Source organism: Ascidiella aspersa, chromosome 2 (assembly GCF_963924565.1).
Source record: "Ascidiella aspersa chromosome 2, kaAscAspe10.2, whole genome shotgun sequence".
In the NCBI taxonomy this organism is placed as follows: Eukaryota; Metazoa; Chordata; class Ascidiacea; order Phlebobranchia; family Ascidiidae; genus Ascidiella; species Ascidiella aspersa.
The window spans coordinates 18,970,718-18,994,462 of record NC_139448.1 but is presented as its reverse complement, the minus strand read 5'-3'; the positions used below and the strand labels follow the sequence as shown (position 1 = coordinate 18,994,462).

At 35.9% G+C, this 23,745-nt stretch overlaps 1 protein-coding gene across 1 annotated transcript; it reads left to right on the top strand.

Annotated features, from left to right (window-relative positions):
* Window positions 1–622: 622 nt before the first annotated feature.
* LOC146164199 (low-density lipoprotein receptor-related protein-like) lies at window positions 623–20,425 on the top strand. Its single transcript, XM_083381919.1, has 20 exons — window positions 623–857; window positions 1,268–1,380; window positions 2,043–2,240; window positions 3,540–3,739; window positions 5,170–5,310; window positions 5,367–5,508; window positions 5,674–5,827; window positions 6,498–6,673; window positions 9,573–9,753; window positions 10,172–10,334; window positions 10,402–10,550; window positions 10,666–10,763; window positions 10,952–11,153; window positions 16,336–16,479; window positions 18,310–18,455; window positions 18,558–18,669; window positions 18,758–18,870; window positions 18,997–19,093; window positions 19,214–19,319; window positions 19,543–20,425. The coding sequence occupies exons 1-20, from the start codon at window positions 767–769 to the stop codon at window positions 19,670–19,672; spliced, it is 2,856 nt and encodes a 951-aa protein (XP_083238045.1). The 5' UTR covers window positions 623–766; the 3' UTR covers window positions 19,673–20,425.
* Window positions 20,426–23,745: the final 3,320 nt, after the last annotated feature.

Sequence of the window (23,745 nt, the reverse complement as noted above, 5' to 3'; positions counted from 1 at the left end):
AATCGTGAAGTAAATCTGTCAAAACTACGGTATGTTGAATTTTCGTTTAACAGTTGTTAAAAACAAATTTGCCTAAGCATTGCACTTATTGTGCTACTCTTGCTTAGTGCTTACTTCTGTCATCATTTAACAAAGGATTGATTTACGTCTTCTGCTAATAGGATTTATGATGTCACAAAGGTGTTTTACAAGTATTTACTATGGCGTGACTCGCAGACTAATTCCAATTCCAAGTGTGAAAAGCCGTGGGCCACAATGGCTTTGATTTAACAAAGCGAGGAGGTTTACTGCAGACCAAGTATTTCAGTTACTGCGAACTTACATAAGCAACGTGAGTCTATTCACAGCAAAATTAAATTGACGTATGACATAGTCAGTTCGACAGGGCTATCATTTATTATAAGCCTGTTGAAGCAAGCTGCTATATACAGCATGATTATGCTGCAGTCAAGCCTGGCTGTGTTTCCTACTTATTTAGGTTTCGATAAAGGTGTAGGACTGTAGGCTTACTTTCAGCTGTTACTGCATACTTTGTTGCTTAACTTAGGCCTTATACAAGTAAACAAGGCTACGTGTAGATTTACAATGAAGTAAATGCACGTTTTATCCTTTTCAGATCTATTTAGTAAATCTAATATGTAACACTGCAGGTGATTTACTTTAAAGAATGAGACCATTTTGACGATTTGTGTGACGTTTCGCAAATTTCATTCTCGTGTTATAAACATATTTAGGCCATTTTCTTGGGGGTTATAGAAGAAAAAAAATGTACATTTTCTGTTGCGTACGCTTGACACTTGTTCTTGTGTCTCTCGTGTTTTCTAATGGACAAACGATGCCCACTAACGTTCTTGAAGGTATGGTAAAAATTGTATTTTGTTGTGCTTATCGTAAACGACACAACGTGTATTTGCGCAAAGCGTGAGTATAGTATATATAGGAGAGAGTATACGATGGCAATAAAACGCACTAGGCGGAAAGCATGATGGTGATACAAACAACGCAATGCATCACCACGTGAATAACCCATTCAAGCATGTGCCGTTTTTATGAAACCAGTTTAATAGACGCCTCTTGCTTTCGTTAATGTGCTATTTACGTAGTAAACTCATTTATACCGTGTTTGATATTCAGATGTGCGGCTAAAAGTTTCGTTACAATAAGCTACTAATAAAGAATGCCAAAGTAGTAATTGGTCATAGCACATGGCTAAAATTAGCAGTATACGCAATTTTGTGTTACCTACTTAACATTTTTTGTATTGTAGAAGCAGTAGAACATGTGTCCAGCAATGCTACATCTACCGTGCAACAAACTACTGTTTCCGACACCGATATTTCCATCAATCAGCTTGTTTGGACCAGCTCGCAAAATGTTCAGGTTGGCTAAACATCAATGTTAAAATATACGTATCATGGATAACGTTCTTCGTGGCGACGCCAGCAATAATATGTACCTGAAAGACTGGTTGCTGCTCCCAAACGCTGTCAACTGTTCATGTTAGTTTGCATTTTGATCACAAAATGGTTTTATTTCTCTATTTGTTAAGCCCAAAAGTTTTAAACCAAGCACACTTTATTAGCCCAAATTTTCTTCGTTAACTAAGTAGGTCCCATATCGCACACACATAGTAAGAAAGAGATCAAATCGAACGCAAAGACACAGTGTAATTGTACAGGAAAATTTTACCACGAAAGTTCTTGTCTGTCAAAGTGCCTATTATCGAATTTTCCGACGCATTCAAACTTCCTTGTCCTGCACGAAGTAGAAATCGCCATAATGACTCTTTAAATTAGTGGTTCTGTGTAACTGTAGTGATATATATTGAAAGTATTGTAATACCCGTCTGTTTGATAAAGCCACATTATGTTAATATTGTGGCACTGTGGGTTTTTATTTCATGACAAGCTGTCACATATATTTTGTATTTGTAGTGCGTTTTCTTTTTCTGTAATTTATTATGTCTTGCTTCTTTTATTTGTTGTTACCATCGTTTTTACGTTGATATTTGCTTACCATTCCCTTGTTAAACTTTTGTGTAGTTAAATACACAAACCAGTGTGCTGGTTGCCCCGCTCGTGGCGAACCAGTCGATCTTTACGGAAACCCCAAGTCGAACGGAACTACTTTTCAAGGGTAGTGTTGGAACAAAGTTTTGGGCGCTGTCAACTGACTACCACCGAAGGCGAATCATTTACACCGACCTGCTACATGAAGTGATCGGAATTTATAATGTCATGGTAAACCTATATAGATCACTCATGTAACCCTTATTAAAATATTAGGATAATTTAATTTTGTGTCACAAATTTCACAAAAAACATGTATACTTTTACTTCGCTTCAACTCAGGGGCTCTCAAACTTTATTTATCCCGTGGACCCTTCAACCGATATTTGAATTCCCCCTACGAAAAAACGACCTGCAACTATACCAGTATAATATATATATATCGATAGAAAATAGATGTCGCAGACTAAATCGGGACACAATCCCCAACTTAGCTTCTAAGGATAGGAATGACTTTACGTTCTCGAGCAAGACGTTTATTGGACAGAACGATAATAATCAGTACGGCGAATAACCATGCACACCAAGTGCTTGCATAAGGCTACAGCTTGTCTCTAACCGACGAGATTGCAAACTGTGCTCAAAATGCGTCCGACTCTCTCGGTAGCCACCCGACGAATAACGATGCAACACGACGCAGTCTAAAACGAAATCGCACACAAAGATATCACGCAGAGCTGGAAAAACAGAAGCTGCGAAATTCACACAATGTCCTATTCCCTTAAAAAAAACAAATCGGCGGGTAGCCGACCTTAACGGCGATTCCCGCGGCCAAACGCATTAGTTCGGCACAAGGGGTCTACAATAGTTAAATTTGTGACAATAGAGTATAACCTTTAACATACATTTTAGTGCATTTTTACTTTTATTGTCCAGTATTTCACAAATATTTTTCTTTATTTGTCCAGTATTTCACAAATATCGCGAACTGTTATCCGTTTTGATGAAATTTATTCAGCATAAAGGCTGTGCATACTATGCCATTTTGCACCATGTGACTAGTCCGTCACGCACCCTTAGATTGATATGGGCCGAAATTTATTTAACTCCGTCACGCATCCCTTAGATTGACTTTTTGTCAATTTAAACATGGGGAGAGGGTGATGCTTGTCCCAATAATCTTTACTAAAAACTTGTTTTTGCACTATTGAGACAAACACTGATGAAAAAAACACAAAAGTGGTTTATTACTCAAATTTTCCTAGAAACAAATCCCCTTGTTCAGAACCACTGCTTTAACTGATAGGATGATGGATATTTGGTAGCCTACCCGTCGAATATGCAAGTGCTTCATCCTTATGTTGTACGGTTTTAGTCTTGACTTGCACTATTTATAATTATTTCATCATGATGAAATCAATTACTGGTTGACTTGAATGTTCAATATTTTTTTTACCATTTAGATATTTGACGTTTGATTTAACATCTACAAATCTACATGTGTTAACTGTATATTGCCTGCTCTTGCAGAAATCGTCGGTTACTGGCAAGTTTCATGGCATTAGCTTCGGAATTGATGGAATATCCGTAGATTGGATTACTGGCAACGTGTATTGGACAGATACCAAAGAGAATTGGCTGATGGTTGCAGATTCCTCGTTCAATTATTACCAGGTTATTGCCAATCTCGACTCTGCGCTGGCTAAAATTGCTGTTGATTCTATTCATAGGTATGTTAGAATTAATACGCCCTAATGTTGTTAATCAAATTATTATCAATTCATAACGTCATTAGAATTCTGTATACGGTGTTTTGACCTTTTACAACAAAGTGTCAGATATAACTCGAATTTTCTAACAAAATGTGGCTATTTTATTTGTTTGTTTTTTGTGTACTTAACCTGAAACGCAGATTTTACGAACAATATCTCTAGGTTTTATTTTCCGCTATGGCGCCATTGCAATGTTCTGCCTTTATTTAAGGAACTGCGCCAAAAGTGTAATAGTTCTGGTAGTCTTGTATTCGTGGTCCGTTTTTGTCCATTAATTGAAACCCCCATAGTTTCCGTTGTGCATATGAAAGCAAATTTTCACGAGCTACACTTTTACTGAGTGCCCTGATTATGCTGCCACTCACAATTCAGCACTCGGTGGGGATCTAGAATCTATTCTAGATCATTTGTTTTAAACATCATGATTTTCTAAACGCGACGTAAGAGAAACATCAGGAACTCTGCTGTGTTGGGTCGTCATCGTGTAAATAGACGTGAAAAATTGGACCTGGTTTTAGGTAGCAAATCTTTCAATTTAAAAGAAAACTCTATTCGCATTGGCCATCAATAAATGACTCATATACATCTTGGGAATATGGAAAAAACTTTAGGAGGTTGAATGACCCCCAGTTGATTGCCATCCACAAACGTAACGATTCACGCAACCAACATTATAGTAGCGTGTTTACCGGCCTAAAAGTGGAAAACGTCAAAAGTGACATGATATCTAACCATGCAATGGCCACACAAAACATTTATTTTAATCTGTCGAAATAACAGCTTTGAGGCAAAGCAGAGCAAATTTGTTAGAAAACGAAGGCGACTTAATTTTCCGCCTGCGCTTACGCATATTTGTCCTGAAAATGTGTTTAAAGGCTTGTTGGTGCAGACAAAATAACAATATAATTTTAATAATTGTTAATTATTTACATATTTTTGTATCTGAGTTACGTTTAAACATTTATTTTGGCTAAGATTCTCAATATTGTAATTTCAATTATTTGATGCATTTTTTGTTCCCTTATGATTATTATCGTTGGTCATTATCGTCGGACTTTTGTTGATTAGGCTGTAATGGACGCCTAGGATGTGGGTGCCTTACAAATATCCTTATACGTACGTAAGCCAGGCTTAAACATTCTTTGCAGTTTCTTATTTTTGCTGAGATAGAAGAACCAGCTTAACGGAATAAACAAACGTAAAACTGACTGTCCAAAGAAATATGCCATACTTTTCGTGTTTGTTCGAGGCCAATTCAATACGCTACTACCCAGAAGCACTGATGGGTGCTATTTTGATGTCGAACCGTTTTGTTTTCTTTGTCGCATTGCTTAAATTGTACAACACCCTAAACAGTTCATTAAGTTTAATACAGCAATTTGATTTAGGCACATATTTTGGTCTGAATCGAAAACTGACGGGTGCTTCTTGTGGCGATCCGATTTGAATGGCAGGAATAAAGTTCAACTTCATACATTCAGTGACGTCCAATCTATTGAAGAAATAACCTACGATGCCATGGAGAACAGGCACGGCGTTTCGAAAATAGTTTTAAATGTTTAAAATAATCATTGCTCTGCTTTAGGCTATATTGGGTTGAACGCTACAGGGGAGACTCTTTAACCACCACGTCACGCGTTAGGTGGTTTATCGGTGATAACACCACCTCGATTTTCACCGCCTTTACATTGACCAAGTCATATTTGACTGGGATTGCGTCATTCAAGGTAACTGCTTTTATGCTAAATTTATATCGTCAATAAAATATAAATATTGCGTTTTTTTTTATGCTAATACATTCGTCTTTTATTGGCCTGCCTTAAATATATACTATATTTAACACTTTTTGTAAAACTGAGTGTTTACCACCAACCAGTAATTCCTCATACCAGGATCAGCTGTTTGTGTGCGATAAAATGAGCAACAGTATTATATCGTGGAGTAAATCTGACAGTCAGACTTCACGGTTCACTACACGCTTGCCAAGAGCAGTTGCGACTTACGGACCCGACGTTCAGCCATCTTCACTTGCGATCTTTGCAGCACGTAAGTAAAAAAAATAAATAGTGATATTTTGATTTTCAATACCATTGGTTGTGTGCATCATATTGGCATTGTGAATTTTTTACGTTTATATGTTTTGCGATTCTGTTATTCCTTAAAAATAATTTTGCGGATTTTTATTCAAACTAAATAAATTACCTAACAATATGATCCTGCTTTCTTGTATCTATATATTTTATTTCCAATAGTTATAATTTACTCCAAGTGATCAAACCGTTTGGCTTTTTCGACTTCTGTTTGGTTTGTTTTTGTTCGGCTCAACCGATTCATGAAGTTCCGATTCTGGTTCAATAAAAGTAACTCGCTTTAACGTAAAATTGTTAATCGATCAATTTATTGAAAAATTTTATTTAGTTATAACTAAAGGGTTAGAATTCGTATTTAATATAAGCTTTATTTAAGAGGAAAAACGAAACGTTTTTCATCTCTGATCTGAACAATAAAAATGCAATGTTTTGTTTTATACGTGTGTATTAATTCTTTTGTGCGCTGTTGTAGCTGATGTATTTTTTTAAAGAGATACTAGTAACCATTTTGAGATTTTCTCAGATAATAATAGATAACTAACTTAAAAAATAAATCCGCTCGAGTCGGTTCAAATCCCTGTTTTAAATCTATGCGATGCAAAACGTTCGAAAATCAATTTGTTCAGATCCTTGTTGGAACAACTCATGCGGTCAATTGTGCTTGGCTGGACAGGGGAAGAACTTTAAATGCGCGTGTACAGTCGGCTACCACATGCTTGAAGATAACAAGACCTGTGGAGTTAAACTGGTTGACGACAACTTCATGCTAGTCGCTGACGAGTCTCATGGAAAAATTTTCCAGGTTAAAAATGCTTAACGTAGACCCCTAAGAAATGGGCTTACTGATATAGAGAGCATAAATACAGGGTACCAAAAGTGCAATATTAGGTTGTATAAATATGACTATGGTGGCTCAGCGCTAACCATTTCTATTAGGCAGCTTACTTACTGAAACTTATTTACGGAAAAAAAAATATTCTGTATTTCCAACCACAGAAATCAAAATAAATTAGGACTTTGGTCCCCATTAAACTTTGCCTATATATTTGTCTAAAATTTTGTCGTAATGGATGTTATAAATATTGGCATTAATTTTGTTAACTAAAAAAGTCTTTTTTGTTTAATCTTGGATTGCTGATTCCAAAAAATGACCTCCAACTTTTTTTAATTTATTGTGTAAATTTTTCATAAAAGGCAATTTAAAATTTTGACGATAAGAACAACAAAATAACATTAAACATTATTCACATTCACAATTATATAATTATTTAAATTTGCCTATGTTTTAAAAACAATAAAAATTCATAACAGCACTTCCAACATTATTTTTTTCTCGAATAATAGTTTTATTGTATTTCGTGTCTTATTTTTGGCCTCTCAACTATTCCTGTTTTGAACTTTTCATTTCTCATGACAGGATTTTTTGGCAAATTAACTCAAAAACGTCCCATTCTTATCCAGAATTTTAACACACTGCTAAGTTATCCCCATATTAATGTGAAGAGATGGTAGCAATACTTTTTTACAGATGTTTTTCGAACTAAACTCGTTCTCAACATAAGAAGCTAAAATCCATTTTAATTGCGCGGCCACATTGGGCACGCGGGCCTAAAACACGCGGAGACAATGTATGAATTCTTAGCCACACACCACTTTTTAAAATACACTGCAATAAATGAACGGCTACCACGCGGCCAACAACTACATGATAACACTAAACTATTTATAAGTAACTCGCGGCCGACTAAAAATGACTCTGCGGCCCACAGTTTACCGAAACCCGCCTTAAATAAAGCATCTTTTACGTTTATTGTACTCCTGCAAAATTGATGTAGGATGGTGTAAAAATCAACTGTATGCTATGTAACTATTTGCTCTTATCAACAAAATATTGAATTAAGAAAAAAATTGACGTGATATAAAAATATTTGGTGGTTCGGACCCCCGCCCCTTTTTGTAAGTGACACTATCGTTTTGTTCGTTTTTGTCAAGATTTAACAGACTGTTCGAAGCGGCGGTGTTTTAATGTAAATTGGGTAACGCGTCTTAGGATAATACGAAATAAAAAAACGAGCGCAAAACGCCGTTTGTCGTCCTTTGTTCGATCGACCGTATACGCAGGATAGTTTTTCTCTTTCGTTATTCGTTCAGGTTGGCTGATTAGCAAGTGCATGTGTATTCGACAATTTAAAGCGCCATGTCAAACCTTCTTTCTTTATTTTCGCTAAAAACGTCGAGTTAAGCGCAGTTAATGTTCCTCGCTGTTTGCTCTCTAATATACGATGTTCGTGTAACAACGGCATTTTTTTAACTGAAGCAGATTCTTAAAAGGTGGTTTAATGGTGACTGTCGTGCCCGTTTCAAAGTCGCCTTTTTTAAGTTATATAGTTAACGCAAAATTGTTTTCTTAAGGCATATTCTTGTGCAATTGACACAACTTATTTTTTCTCAACCGCAGCTTGTATTTTAGCTGACTTAGTACATAAGCGCAGATGTTGCGCTAATCGTGTCATAATACCACTCGTGAAAAACGATCTTCGTTTAGGATTGCAGATGGCGAAAGGCGTGCTTGTAATTTAGTGTAGTGCCGCATATGGAGCTTAGGAAACTGCGCTGCTGATAGTCGAATTATGATTCTACCACAATTAATGACACATATTTAACGGTCTTGGTTTATTTTTCCTCTGAAGTTAACAATTGCACACTAATCGGTTTCGCTGCTGGTGCCTGGCAGAAGTGTCGACGATGCACGTTGTCGTGCTGGGTCGTGTTCGCTTTGCGTCTAACGCAGGGTTCGGCAACCTTTTCTTAGTCGCGGACCTGACTCAAACCCAGAAAGGTCTCGGCGGACCGTAGTTAAACGTGTATAGTTTTAGACATTTTATTATTTGTTAATCAGGGGCGGACCTAGGAAGTTTTGCATTTAAAAATGAGTCTTAATAGCCTACACTAAAAATAACATGGGTTTGTTTGGTTTAAAATTCGAGTCACACAGCGTCACCCATAATCACAATGAAAAAGTGTAATTAAAATACAACGCGATAAATTTATTCGTAAATCTAGCTTTTAGTGTAATTTGAATAGGACCGTTAAACTCGCGATAAAATATTTATAATGCGCAAGAACTAGTACGCATCACAAAATAGTGTATCCAGATATACATTTTGGCTGAACTTCCTTTGTTACAGAGTATAGACTATGTTCGGTGACTTTTAGGCAAAAATATGGGAACGATCTTTTGCCCAGTATGCAAAAGAGGTGGCGGACCAGATGATTTACATTGGCGGGCCGGATCCGGCCCGATGGCCGTAGGTTGCCGACCCCTGGTCTAAAGGTTTGCTTATGCTGGACGTTAATTGGCTGTTTCAGATTAGCATTTTATGACGTCATTACAATCAATATTTTATAACGTCATACCCGTCACTATTTTATGTCGTCATTATTCATTAACGTAAGACGGAAAATAGGAGAATTCTTAAAATTGAAAATTCGGGAATTCGACCTTTTTTGATTTTTTGGATACGCCCCTGGTTCTACCAATTTTAAAAAGCCTTTTTTGAAGGCCGCTTATAGAAATATTTGAAATTTTTGAATAAATATACCTGACCATATATTATCATTGTCTGATCGTCAAAACAACATTTGTCTGATCGTCAAAACAACGAATAAATTATCATAAATGTTTGACATTTCACATACAGATTCCACTGAATGCGCCAAACAATTTGTCAGCGCTTCCATTAGTTGACCTTGGGCGCCCTCATTCGGTTGCCTATGACGTTGTAAGTAAGATGCTGTATTTTGCCGATCCTGACTCACGTTCAATATCACGAAGTATGTTAGATGGTGACAATCGAGAGGTGTTCCTATCTTCAGTTAAAGGTATTTGTTATTTAAATAACAAGCGCATTCGCTTTACAGTTTTTTTGTATTTTTAGTAGCATTTCTCGCGAATTTGTATATCGTCTCCGTTATACTGACATTTATGATATTGTGACATATCACGCAAGTTTACATTCTTTTAAAAATATGACGTTTTTTGTTAAAGTACTTATGGAATACTTGGCCAGTTTGCAGTTAGGGTTTTGAGATTCAGAATCAACAGTGTTTAGTATAACCTTTTAAACCATTAATACTAATGACCACCGTTATAAAGGATGTAAATTGTACAACAGTTACTCTTTACTATACATACCGGCAAATTTTATTATTACCGTATTGCTTTAAATCCAATCTGCACCCTAATAATTATTTGTATATGCCTATAATAATTTAATTTCTGTCCATACCTTATATCCAGCATATTCAATTTCGCTGGATACCGTTTCGCGCAACTTGTACTTTGCCGATGTTGAAAGCGACTCAATATCTGTTGCTTCTCTTCATCATCCAAACATCTCCAAGACCTTGCAAATACACAACATCTTCGAAACTTTCGAACTTTACGTAGACGAAAAACTTGGGTTGGTTTAACAGTTTACTAATGTACCGAACTTTATATAGTCATTTAATATTTTGTTGCACCTTTAGCAAGGTATTCTGGTCGGACTGGGGCAGTCCCGCGGTGAACAATCGGCCTCCAGATGGCAGGATAGAATCTTGTAATTTGGACGGAAGTTCAAGGAAAGTTCATGTGTTGGACTTGCATGGACCACAGAGCATTGCCGTAGATAATGAAGGTATGCCAAACAACCAAATATTGCGTATTATTTAAATAATTATATAAAGTAGCTACAGCGACTACCTGGTTGATGTTTTTCGATTTATTAAGCAATGTGCCGTCTTGTGTTTCAGGTTTATTTTTGTATTGGACTGAACTGATAGTCGGCAATATTGGTTGGTTTGACTTGCGCACCGGAAAACAAGGTCAATATTCAATAGACTTCAGTGCCGTAAGTATAGACAACGTTTTAAAAAAAAACTTTCGCGATAAAGATTTTGTACTCGTATCAACATAATATCGCTTAAGGCAAAGGCCACATATACGTGGATACCGGCAACTTATATTAAGTTCAGATTGTGTTCGTACACGGCAAAAATTTCTTCGTAACCGTGATGTTAATTAACCATTCTAACACAGGGCAACAACAGGGTAACCGGGATTGCCTTCTTCAACAACACGATTTACGTAAGCGACCTGAACCGTGACAGCATATACATGGTGGCTGCCAGTCAAGTACGTAGCAACAGCACCCCTGAGGCTGCTGACAAACTACAAACGTTTGGAAAGTCAGTGTTCTTCTCGCCTTCAGCCATTCTAATTTATTCTTCTCAAAATCAAGGTCAGTTGGTCATTTTTTCTCAGAGTCACAATTTTAGCCTTCTTAAAATCTGTAAATAACATATTATTCAAACCAGTGCTTTCTCATCCTGGTCCATTCCTTGATAAAAATTACTTAAAAAAATTTTCATGATTTATTACAATGTGGTATGAAAGAACTGCGCATAAGAAAATTTTGTAACGCTTGAATGATGTATGTCAGCGTGACATAACAATCATGTCCACTTTGTGACTTTTACTGTAAAACCTGATTCGTTTGTATGTCAGGCAAATTGTTTGAGATTCACTGATTCAAAACACTTTATGCAGTGTTGTCACCTTTTGTCTTATTGGTAATAAACTACTTCATTTAGTAAACAGTATATTTTGCCGTAAAAGGTTCAATAGAACAGTGCTTTTCAACCGGGTGTATCGTACACCCCAGGGTGTACCAGATAACGCACGGCAGTAGGCCGATGACTATAGATATCTGAGGAGTTGCGTTACTTTGCCGCCTCTCACTGACCATTGTGAGGTAATATTCTTATTATATTATATTATCGTGCGACCAGTTTGATCTGTAGTAACCTGCTGCTTTGACGTGACTTTATGGCTATTCGACATAAACGATGTTAAAGTAAGCATCTGCAGTTTTTGCTGTACATGTTTAAGGTTCGCCAGCACAAAATAGTAACTTAAGAATACCTGAATTAAAAGTCTGTTACACACTAGTTAGAGCAAAATATGCGACTCCAGCCATAAGACGGAGATAAGAACAACCCCAACTTCAGAATAAAACACAATTCGGAATAAGGCCAAAATACGATTAATACTGGTATTAGTATCGTCTAAATCGGAATAAGTCCTAAATCCGTCGGAATAAGACCTAAAAGGTCAGAATTAGGGCTAAACAACACTTTAACTAACCCCAAAAGTACATCACTAACTCCCCTAATAATGTTAATACTAACCCAATTTATAACCCCACCCATTACCCACCAATAACCCCAAACAAGACCAAAAATCCGCTGCCAAACAGCGGCGCCCTGACGGCGCCGGTCAGACTATGGCGTCCAAACGTACTCACCAAAACGGCCGTTGCCAGACCGATTGTCCCCGATCGTCCCATAGCCTCTACCGACAGGTTCGGGCATTATTTTGGCCATTTAGACCTTCTTCCGATGAATTTAGGCCTTATTCCGATGAATTTATACATTATTTCGATGAATTTAGACCAGGGTCTCTCAACCGTGGCCCTCGTCGCCTGATAGTAACGCATAAATAATCTCCCGCTTAAGTCCGCACCCGTTTAAGTCCGCATCTCAGTTAAGTCCGCAAAAAATTCTACGAAAATCGGGATTCAAGTTTATCAAAAATATTTTTTTTTCAATTTTTGTAGTGTAATTATCTAATATCGAGCGCTGTTCAGCGATTTGTTTTGCTTTTAAAATCGCCAATAAAGATGGAACCGAAAGACTGGGTTGACGCATGTTATGAACTCAAAGATACAGCATATGTGCTAGCTCAGAAAATCGACCAACAGATGCTCGGAAGTTGTTTTCTTCTACTTTCTTCTGACATCCGATAGTTTTCGCAGATCGTTTTCAAATAGCTTCTCTATTTTCCCAACCTCCTGGAAAGATTTTTCATCCACACCGTAATTTGCAAGACTTCGCTTAATAGAATGACCTGGGGGGTCACTCAATTTACTAGCGTAGGACCTTAACGTCACGCGTTATAGGATTTAATAGGGCAACTCCGATTTCAATTTATTACAATTTGGCGCCTGTTCGCTTCAAAAGTTTCAAAAACCTAAAACAAGGATTACAGTTTGATATGTTGCTTATTTTAAGCCAGGGTGGTCCAAGGTTGACAGGCTCACAATATTTCTTGCATATTCTTTGCGGGCCACATAAAGTGCTACATGCGTGCAATGTTTAAAGATGACATCACAAAGCATCGCCAAAAGACATATAAGCTCCATTAACTTGCTCCTATCGTCGAACTTGTGCGCAAATAAACTCAGGTGTTTATAAGCGTGGAATTTTTTTAACTACATCAATTTTGCTGAAATTGCATGAAAGAAAGGGCGTTAGTCTTTAGTCACAGTGAAATCCTGTAAAAACAGTACTTTCCAGAAGCGCGATATATTGTATCGTTTATTCACTTCCAAGTTGCAAAAATTGTCATATATGTAGGTTTGTACTTTTTATGTTATGTTTATATTAAAAAACGCAGAAAACAAATCGCAAATATAACTTATAATTTCGCAAAACAGTCATTTCAAAAAGTTATTTTATAGGACGTACTGCGACTTTCATGCCAGTCTAACAAATACCAAAATTAGTCTTTCTTGCCACCCCCTGTATCCGAACTTGATCAGCGACAGTAAACTGGTTTATTTAATGGTGGAGCCGGGAAATGTTATCATTACCAAACAATTTGAACATGCTTGCTGTTTGATTTCTTTGATTCCAGTGTTTCGCAACCTTTATTGGATTGAGGCACCCTACAGAAATTATATATAGTTCTCGACACCCTTGCTCGTATTTTTTTTTTTGAGTGATTACCTGTAACGTTGCAATAAGCGAGATTGTAACAGCACATTAACTGAGCAAAAAGGTTGAAAAAAACGTTTAATTTTTCACATATATTTTGCCTAGGTTTGGACCACCCCGTTTTAAGCTATGCTTTTGTGATCTGGCGCTTGGTAATTAATCTTTTCCTCGCCTTTTTAGTATGCGTCTTGAAGCAGCGTTACGGATCATACTGTTAAATAGGTAATTAATGTAAAGTTTGACATAAATCTCTATGACGTGTTAAAATGACCATTAGAACAATGTGAATTATCATTTTTAAAGACGTATCAACACGCACTAATGATTATGACTAACAAGAGTTTATTGTGCTCAGAAGTGGAGCCTAGTTCCTTTGTGCTATCCACTGTACTGTGTGTACCCTAACTTAAAACGAATAACTTAAAACGTTAAGTCCGCACAAGCCTATAAGATTCAGTTTGCGGACTTAACAGGGAGATTACTGTAATAAAACGAAAATCGAGAAATTATCGACGAATGTTGTGACATCGCTTGGCTCAGTACAAAACAGAGGCGAATATAAAAAATACTTTGGGGGAGTCCAAGAACACGCTTTATAATGACTAACTAAGTTAATTTAAGTTTAAATGACTGATTTATTACATTTTTAGAAAGTAAGTGTTTTTTTTTCGTTGGTAATAACTGTATTTGGTAAATGAGTCAAACAAGTGAAAACACGTTAAATATAATGCTAGGTATTTTTATAAGCAGGGGGGCATGCGGGTTGAGAGCCTTTAAAAGGGGGCCACGAAGCATAAAACGTTGAGAAACTCTGATTTAGACCTTATTCCGAAGAATATAGGCCTAATTCCGACAGATTTAGGTCTTATTCAGACGATTTTGATCTTATGCTGTACTGGATATTACTGCGTATTTGGCTGTATTATGTCGTTGGTCTGAATACTATTGTTATACGATTTTTCTGCTTTACGTATTGTTGCTTGTAGGTCTTATTGTGTGTTCCCAAAATATGCTTGCAACAATGCCCTAAGTCAAAATTCCAAAAGCCTACAACTGAATGTTTTATGGTGGTGCGCGTCAAAAACCAAAGCACACCGCGGCTACATGTTTGGTGGCGCGGACCGCATTTAAAAGAGTAACTTGGGCTACTTAACCAGTGAACTTATTGAACTACGATCATATTTTTGGTCAAAAGGACGTATAAACAGTTTAAAAACTATACTGAATATTGGTTGTCGCTTGTCAACATTCCTAAATACCGAAATCTTAGTGAAAAAGCGATTTCCATCCTTGTTCGCATGCCCACGACATACCTTTGCGAGCAAAGATTTTTTGCTCTTGTTGAAATTCTATCAAGGATGTTGATACGCTTATGAGAGGAGCACCCTACTGCCCGATGGCCTACTGCCTCGGTTCGCACAACTGACTGAAATACTTCAACAGAATCGCTCGCATTAAATTACTAATTTAATTTTTTTTGTATAAAGATATTCTACATATTTTCTATACTTGCAGCCCTGCTTATCCTTATTCCGATAAGGATTACTACAGATTCGGTGCATTACGTGGACTGTGGTGTATCAAAGTCCATAGATTTCTATAGGGACTTTGGGGTGTATAAATTTTGAGTAAACGTAAAAAGGATGTACCATTCCGAAAAAGGTTGACAAGCACTGCACTAGAATATGCAATATAATCAATCGTATGTTTTGTAGACCAGTGTTTCTCAAACTGGTGAATGGTTTACCTCAGGGTAAATTAAATCCTTGCAATGATGAACCAACAGATAGGGGTGATTGAAGGGGAATGATTTATTTTAATTTGTTGTAATTTTTCGGCTTTTTGATCGAGGGGCTTTAATCGCGAATAAAAAATCTGCATACGTAAGTTTCGGAAATCCTATGACAAGTCGTAAACTGCTTTCTGCAGTAATCATTTCGATTGTTATTTTGTGTTACTTTCACTGACTCTAAAATTTCTGTTAAACGTTGTCGTTTATTAAAATAGGTCGGACGAAACGCTATTTAGCACTAAATTTGCAAAGAATCCTCTGTGTTCAGCCGCTTGTTGTTGTTCAAACGTTTTTCAAAGCATTTTATTATAACAACGGTTAATCAGGGCCTGACATAGTATCTGTTGTTTGTTGGTTTTAATTACATCAAAGAAAAATGCGCCGTCGAGACCTATTTGAGTTTGGTTTTTGGCCCGCGACAATATACGGTTCGTTTACGCAAAATTGCGTTAAGTTCATATTTAATAGAATGGAAGTATGCAGAGCGCAATGGAATACTTCATTTGGCAAAACTTACATTGTTGATAATTCCAGGTTATGATCAGCGCCTTTAGGCTGAAAATATTATCTTAAAATGCTCGACGAGATCTAATGTTTCAAAAAATTGCATTTACGTTTCTTTGAAATACCCAAAAATATATCAGGAATTTCCTCGTGTCCAGTTTGTAAAACAGGCGGGCCGAATACTATATACTTGCTGTCATCCAACATTGTCTGTTCTCAGAGACTATATTCTCATAAGGTATTGGGGCAACACGTATTAATATGTTACTGTAACCGAATACGTTACTTTTATAGATTTAAACACACCGAACCTTTTTGCCACCAATCCAATGTTAATTATGTTTTTCCAGTTTCTGCAACCAGCCCGTGTACCGCCACCGAGTGTCCACAGATCTGTCTACCTGGTAACTTGGGAAAGTACAACTGCACATGCGCCGACCACTATAACTATAGCAAATCAGCTAATCTGTGCAATCTAGATGTCGCCTCCAAAAGTATGATTTTGTGCTTTTAACTTAAGGGCCATTATAGCTTACTCTTAGGCCCACTATAGCTTACAACAGTGGTCTCCAACCTTTTCAATAAGCGACCTCATTTTTGTCAAAATAAAATAAAAATTTACAATGCGACACCATATTGTTTTCAGATATAAATAAAAACATTTTAAATAATAGGAACGAATATGCGTAAATTATATACAATGCCAGAGAACTGTGGCTACAAATGTGCAACGAAAGGATTGCACGTAGGAAGTTTTATTTAACATATAAATATAAATTTAACACACGAACAAAATTCAGTGTAATGGTTGCCCCTGCATAGTATCCACTAGTTTTTGCAAACGCGTCCCCACTTTGCATAAGCATAACGCATGCCGTGCTCTACTTCCAAGCGATTACGATGTTCCGTTTTTAATACTATGCTAATTGCGTTGAATCCAGCTTCACAAAGCCATGTGGTTGGAAACCGAACTAGTAATTAAATAATATAATTAGTAGGGATAGATCGATATATCGGTTTACCGATAATATCGGCCGATTTTTGGCTTCGTCCGATATATCGGTATCGGTAAATGTAGGCCGATAATTTGGCTGATATTTTAGTACCAAAATATGATATGATTTCTCCTCTTTCAACAAACAACTTACCCTTTTTTTATCAAAAAAAATTCGGGATTTAGCATCAGGCCAAGTTAATATGCAAAATAATCGTTTATTAATTAATAAAAGTATATAAACTAAATCCTTACTTGGATTATATTTTCAATTAATTTAAGTTTTGAACATTTCTCAGGTATATAAAAATCGATATCGGGTATCGGTCGACAAATTTGTAAAAAAACGGGGTATCGGTCCAAAAAAGTGATATCGGTCGATCTCTAATAATTAGACAGAGTCGAGTACGTTGATTGTATCGATGTCCAAAAGTAAATATTTGCTGAAACTTTTGAGTATTCCACTTTAAACGAGGTATACGAAATGCGTTTTGCTGCATACGCTGTCATATTTAGGAATATAAAGCCTAATTCGTATATCTGCAGACCACGTTGCCTAAGTTTAATAACAAAATTTGATCAGCCCTTTTATAACTCATTGAAAGAATGTCGAAAAAACAATTTGCAAAAATACGACATTCACTGCGCTAAATCAAAGAACCTAATTTTTGTTTTATTTCGCGTTTGCTAATAAAAGAGAAAATAAAACAGAAATTTTAGGTAGAAAATGCGCTCAGTCACGTTTTTAGTGTGATGTCATTGTAAAGAAATACATAAATCGCACTAAAACAGCAGGAATATGGTGAGTTATGGCGACCCCACAAAAATTTTAGGCGACCCCACTTGGGGTCGCGACCCATAGGTTGGGGACCACTGGCTTACAAGTTTTGCATTGTTTACGATTCAGCAGGCAGAGTTCATGGTTGCTTTTCGTCTTGCTTTCTTCAGACTTGTTGTAGCTTAAGCCTTTTTAAATATTACAACAAAGACCTCTAAAGGTCGACACGGTGTGTTCTAACCTAGCATCTTAGCTTTTCCAGCTCCAATTCCTTGCTTACAAACAAATTTAGGTTAGTCTATTGCTTTTCGGTAGCATACCTATTACCTATACAACTTGAGAAGTAGTATTTTGACACTATTTTTAAATAAAGTTTCTACCGGTATGTTTAAATTGTGTTTACAATTGTAATCTAAGTGACATCAGTAATTTTTTTTCTACGCCAAATTTGTAAATATGAGGTAAGTTGTATTTGAAGATATTTTACAATCTTGTATAATAAGTTTTGTTCCGACTCTCTCGATAAATATATATGTATATATATATAACTAGACGACAAAACACCGCCATCGTTTGGAGGAACTTGCCCAAAGTTTATAACAGTTATCTACAGTGACCAATGCTCGACGTTTACAACATACAACTTTTCAGAACCTCGCGCCAAAGATAACTTTGGTGGAACGGTAAAACTTCTAAAAGTAAGTTTCCTCCACCTATATTTAAGTACAAAATCTATTAAATATTTGACGTGATTGGCACTATTTATATTCCCATGAATCTATATTTACGTTTTGTTTCAGAACCAAAAAAGTCCTCCCTACAATCTGTCATTGGGTATCCACATTTTTCATTACGTAGCACAGGATCTCGCAAAAAATACAGCCAACTGTAACTTCATTATTATCGCCAAAAGTAGGTTTTATTGCCCACTAAGTGTACTAAGTCATCAAGTATTAAGCCAAGCAAGATATAGTTTTTTTTATTAGTTTTGCTATTGCAGATATCGTATGTCCATTACGAACATTTGAACGTGTCGTGGGCCAGCCAACATGTGCTAATAGGTACGGGTCAGAGGTGAGGGTGGCTTGTCCCAGCGGCAATAGAACCATAACGGTAAGAGAGAACTTTTTTATAAGTGCTTCAATTATAAATATAAGAAAAGTAATAATTGCAAAAGCGGGAAATACTTTTTATATCTAAGAAATCATTATCTGAAATATGAATAATTTGTGTTTTCAGTATCGTTGCGAGTTTGGTGCAATGTGGGTAACGGACAAATTTTCCACATGCTCCAGCGAGATGCTGACAACAACACAACTAGCAGTCCATTCCAGTAGTAAGAAAACATTTAAAACTTGGTATAAATTACACATAACGTTATACGTATGTTTTTATAATAAGTTTTCCTTACTGATATTTATTTGTACCATTAACGATCAGTATTTTTTTTCTGCAGAACCCCTGCCAACGCCTCTTAAGTCACACTTAAGCGCTGGGGTTACGGCGTTAATCGTTACCTTTGTTATATTAGTCCTTATAGCAGTCGTCTTAGTCATTCTTAAGTAAGTTGTTTGTTTTCCCCATAACTATTAATATTCCTATTAGTATTACTATTATGCATCCTTAACCAAACACTGTAGGTATTTTCAGTTGGTCAAAAATACGGCTTAAATAAAAATGACCCTGATAACATGAAGTACTAATTGTTGTTCGTTGCTGAAACGAATGTAGAAACAAACTGAGGGACTCTCTTTTACCAAAACTCAACAATATTTTACCATTTAGATTGAGGAATAAAGGTTTTGGTCCAGGCGCTCGATGGCGCCATGGTGACGACACTGTGTACTTGATCGTCGACGACAATAACGACGAAGAAGTTCCGAAACATTCTGGTACTTCCAACGTTTCTACCTGAATACAAATAATTTACTTCAATTTCTAATATTAAATTTGCGCTTTTTATGAGCCGCATTTTGTGACGTATAAACAAAAGTAACGTCTGTAATGAGAATACTGTGTCGAAAATTGTCCTTATTGCATTTTTCTTAGACAAAAACCCTGTGATTTTTATTAATGCTCTCGAATTTAATGTTATGCATTGTCTATGTTACGATATGCGCTCAGATATTTCACTGTATTATTGTCTCCTGTGATGTTCCAAGACAAACTTTGTTTAGCTTCGTATCGTGCTAAGCTATGTTTTTTTACTAGAAGTAACCATATTATATTTTCTAGTGTTTTATGCTCATGCATTTCTGCCTATTGTATTGGAAGTTGATCTATAGTCTCAAATAGCAGACCATTATTTTGCGGGGCACGATAACTATTAACTTACCGATTTCAACAATAAGTTTCTGTAAAAGACTGCAACCATTTCTGGAAAAGTCTCAAATTTCTATCTCAGGGTTCCGTAAAACCGTGATTTATTTGACCCGAAGCCATCCTGATGTAGTGCTGTAAATACAACCCATTTTAGATTAAATTTCTTCCAGCGTATAACCTTTTATCGTCGATACTTCATTATACTTATTTTGTTTATTCAAACAAGCTGTATTGACAGTTAAGACGCAAATATTAGCCTATTTGTTCAGTATCGCATTACCATATACCAGTATATTGTAGTTATAATTACTAAATGTATTATAGTTTGGCTATAAGCCAACTAAAGTCCTACTAATACAATTGTAAATAAAGGTTATACTTATAGTTTGCGTTCATTGTGTAGAATTAATATCCTTTGACCTTCTAAAATGCCGAGAAAATTGTAGTCAAAAGGTGGTTTAATAATGTAACGAAGTTGATTAGATAAGCATGGAAGCATTACCGTTTGACTAACTACGAAGCAATTCGCTTATGATACCAGGCCTGTAATTTTGTTATATTTGCCTACTCGGAGTGACGCGTGTAGAACAGACTTGGACAACTAAATAATTCTAGTTTTCTAATTCAATGAATTAGAGCAAAGTGTGGCTAATTCTAATTTTAATCTAATTCCTAAAATTCGATATCTAATCCTAAGCTAATTTGGAAAACTCAAATGCTCTAATTTTAATTCTAATTTAATTTTAAAAAGCCAAAATAAATTTAGTTTTCCAAGTCTGCTCTAGAATGCTTCGTGTCACCATTGTACCAAACGTGTCAATTTACGAAAATTTAAAATAACTTGTTCATAAATGTGATTTTGATATACAAAAGTAGTTTTTCTCCATATTCAATTTTATTCGGTAGAGTTGTGTCTAAGCTTAAACAGCGTTAGGCTGTTGACACCAAGAAAAGGTAAAATATTACACGGCATTTTGATGCGAAAACAATGCCATAGCGGAACCATAAAACGAAGAATATACGCGCAAAGCGCGAAAAATGTTGCGTTTACATATATTTAAAGTTGGCAAAAAATATAGTTTGACAAGCACTCTCGGGGCCCCATTTGGCAAGAGGTCCTGAACAACGCAAAGACAGTATAATTCTGAGCCACATCAACTTTTATAATACAGTAATGAATGTACGACAATCTAGCCGCCAACTACTACATAATACCACTAAACTATAAAAAAAAGTAACTTGCGGTCCACTAAAAATTGCTCTGTGGCCCACAGGTTGCCGATCACTTTGTTAGGTAGGGCGATTATTTTTTTGACCTGAAATATTGAAATTCGACATATTTTGACCTAAAAATATATTTTTTGACCCATTAAAAATACATTGATTAAAACATCATATTGTTGTTTGAAGTACTGCATTTGTGTCTTGGCGTTTTCAAAGACATGTTTTTGTTGTTTTACTGACTACCAGTCGAACACAAATCAGTTTTTTTTTTCGGGTTTATGCAAAACAAGGCGCTGGTTATTTTAGAAAAATGTTGTGTAAAACTGTTGAAATACTAGGTAAAAATATTTGCAGTAAATTAACAAAGACTGAGCATATTATGGAAAATAGGAAAATTGCAGATCACAAGCGAAGACAGCAAATGCTGGTCATTTCATTTGTCCAAATCAGAGATAAGCAACTATATAAAGCAAAAACGAAATTCGAGCTAAACGTATTACAATAACTAGGCCTGGTTGGTTAATTGCGCCGGTTCGCGTATACCGTATATTGTTCTAATGAAGATCTAATACAATTAAAATGTCGTTGAGTGTAATTCAAAACTAAATTTGTTGAATAAAATTTTAACTGAACGACAATTTAAATAATCTGACTATACTTTTTTGATTTTGTAAGCAATTTATGGGCACTTTTATTTAATTTTGACAAGAAATAATTTTGACAAATTTTGACCTAACGTGTAAATTTTGACAAGTAAAAAAACAAGTAAAAAACAAGTAAAAAGTAAAAAAAAAATTTGACAAGTAAAAAAATAATCGCCCTAGTGATAAGATTCTAGAGGTAATCAAATATCAAAACTACTGGGGCTTTTGATATCTATTTAGAAACAGTCACCCAGTCGAGCTAACTAGACGATTGCGTTTAAGCCGGTTGGGGAAATTTGTAAGATCAGTGGTTGACTTAGATTTAGAGTAAAGTTCCAGTTAAGTATACTTTAGACTATTTTATACGTCATTTTTAACGTTAATATAGCGTTATTTTTCAACGTTATTACAATCTTCAAGATAACCAATTCAAAACATCATACGTGGCGTATATGCAAAAAGCAATGATAACTGTCGCTGAAGATAACTTATTTGAAACCATTTTAAATGCTATTTTCAAAAGTTCCAATAACTTTATTTCTTGGCATTACGAAAAACTAAAACGCAACCAAATTTGCAACATCTTAAATGATCGTAGTCATTTCGAAGGTTACGGCAAACCACAATGCAACCGGATTAAAACGTTAAACGTGACGTATACAACAAGGTATATACCTGACATCGAGGTCAACTTGTTTTAGACTATTTTATACATAAATTAAAACATTTCATTAATATTGTTTAGCGTTGATACAAATGTCAAAGGAACCCTATTAAAACGTTAAACGTGAGGTAGAAACAACATCAATTAGCCTACTTACGTTAAAGGTAACTGATTTTAGACGAATTTGCGTGTCATACACAGTATTTTCGACTGAGCTGAAGTACAATCGAATCAAAATGTCATACGTGTCGTATAAAAAACGTTGTTTACCGACGTCAAAACTAACTTTCCAAGTTTTAATTTTCGTTAAATAGAAATGCTCTCTTTTAAGGAATGCGTCGGGATTATATAGCCTATGTAAAAAATATTTGTTTTTTTCTGTAATGTGTTTTGATTAACTTTTTTAGAAAATGTAAAGAAGTTTTCTTAGTTATGCTTACATAAAATAGAGATGTGACTTAATTTAAGATAGCATTTTAGTAAGGGTAACATGTCTTTACATTAAACAAATCGCATAAAAAGTACTTAGCGCAGCGACCGCTATAGACGCAGTTTCCTGGATAGACAAGAATGTCGCTCCCTGCTGCTTTTTTTCGCGGTTTTCGAACGGCGCGTAAACTCGTCATTGGCCAATATGCGGATGACATCACAGTCCAGTTTGAACATTTGCTATCAGGACATTGGAATTCACAATAAGTTTGGCAGCTCAGCGCTAGAGTGCTCGTTAGATATTTAGGTTGTTTTCCTTAAACCATGAAGATTAGGGTTACATAAAAAGATTAGGCTTTGTTATCAAATATATTTTCAGGTTAAATAGTCTAAGCTGTATTTGTAGTTTTATTTATAACTTTTATTTTAAGTAGGAAAAAAAATAATTTACTCAATAAATGACTTTAAAGCCTCCACTAATTTTCATCTAATATAGAAAAACAAGCTCTATTACCTCTGTGGGCAATTGCAGGCGCTGGTATAGAATCCTACCACAGTGCACAATATTTGGGTTAGGGTGGGTCAAGTATTAAATATAATAATACTTGACCCACCCTCACCCAAACGCTAACTCTCACCCCAAACCCAACTATTGTGCGTTGATTTAATCATTGTGGTAGGATTCTGGACCAGCGTCCAATTGCA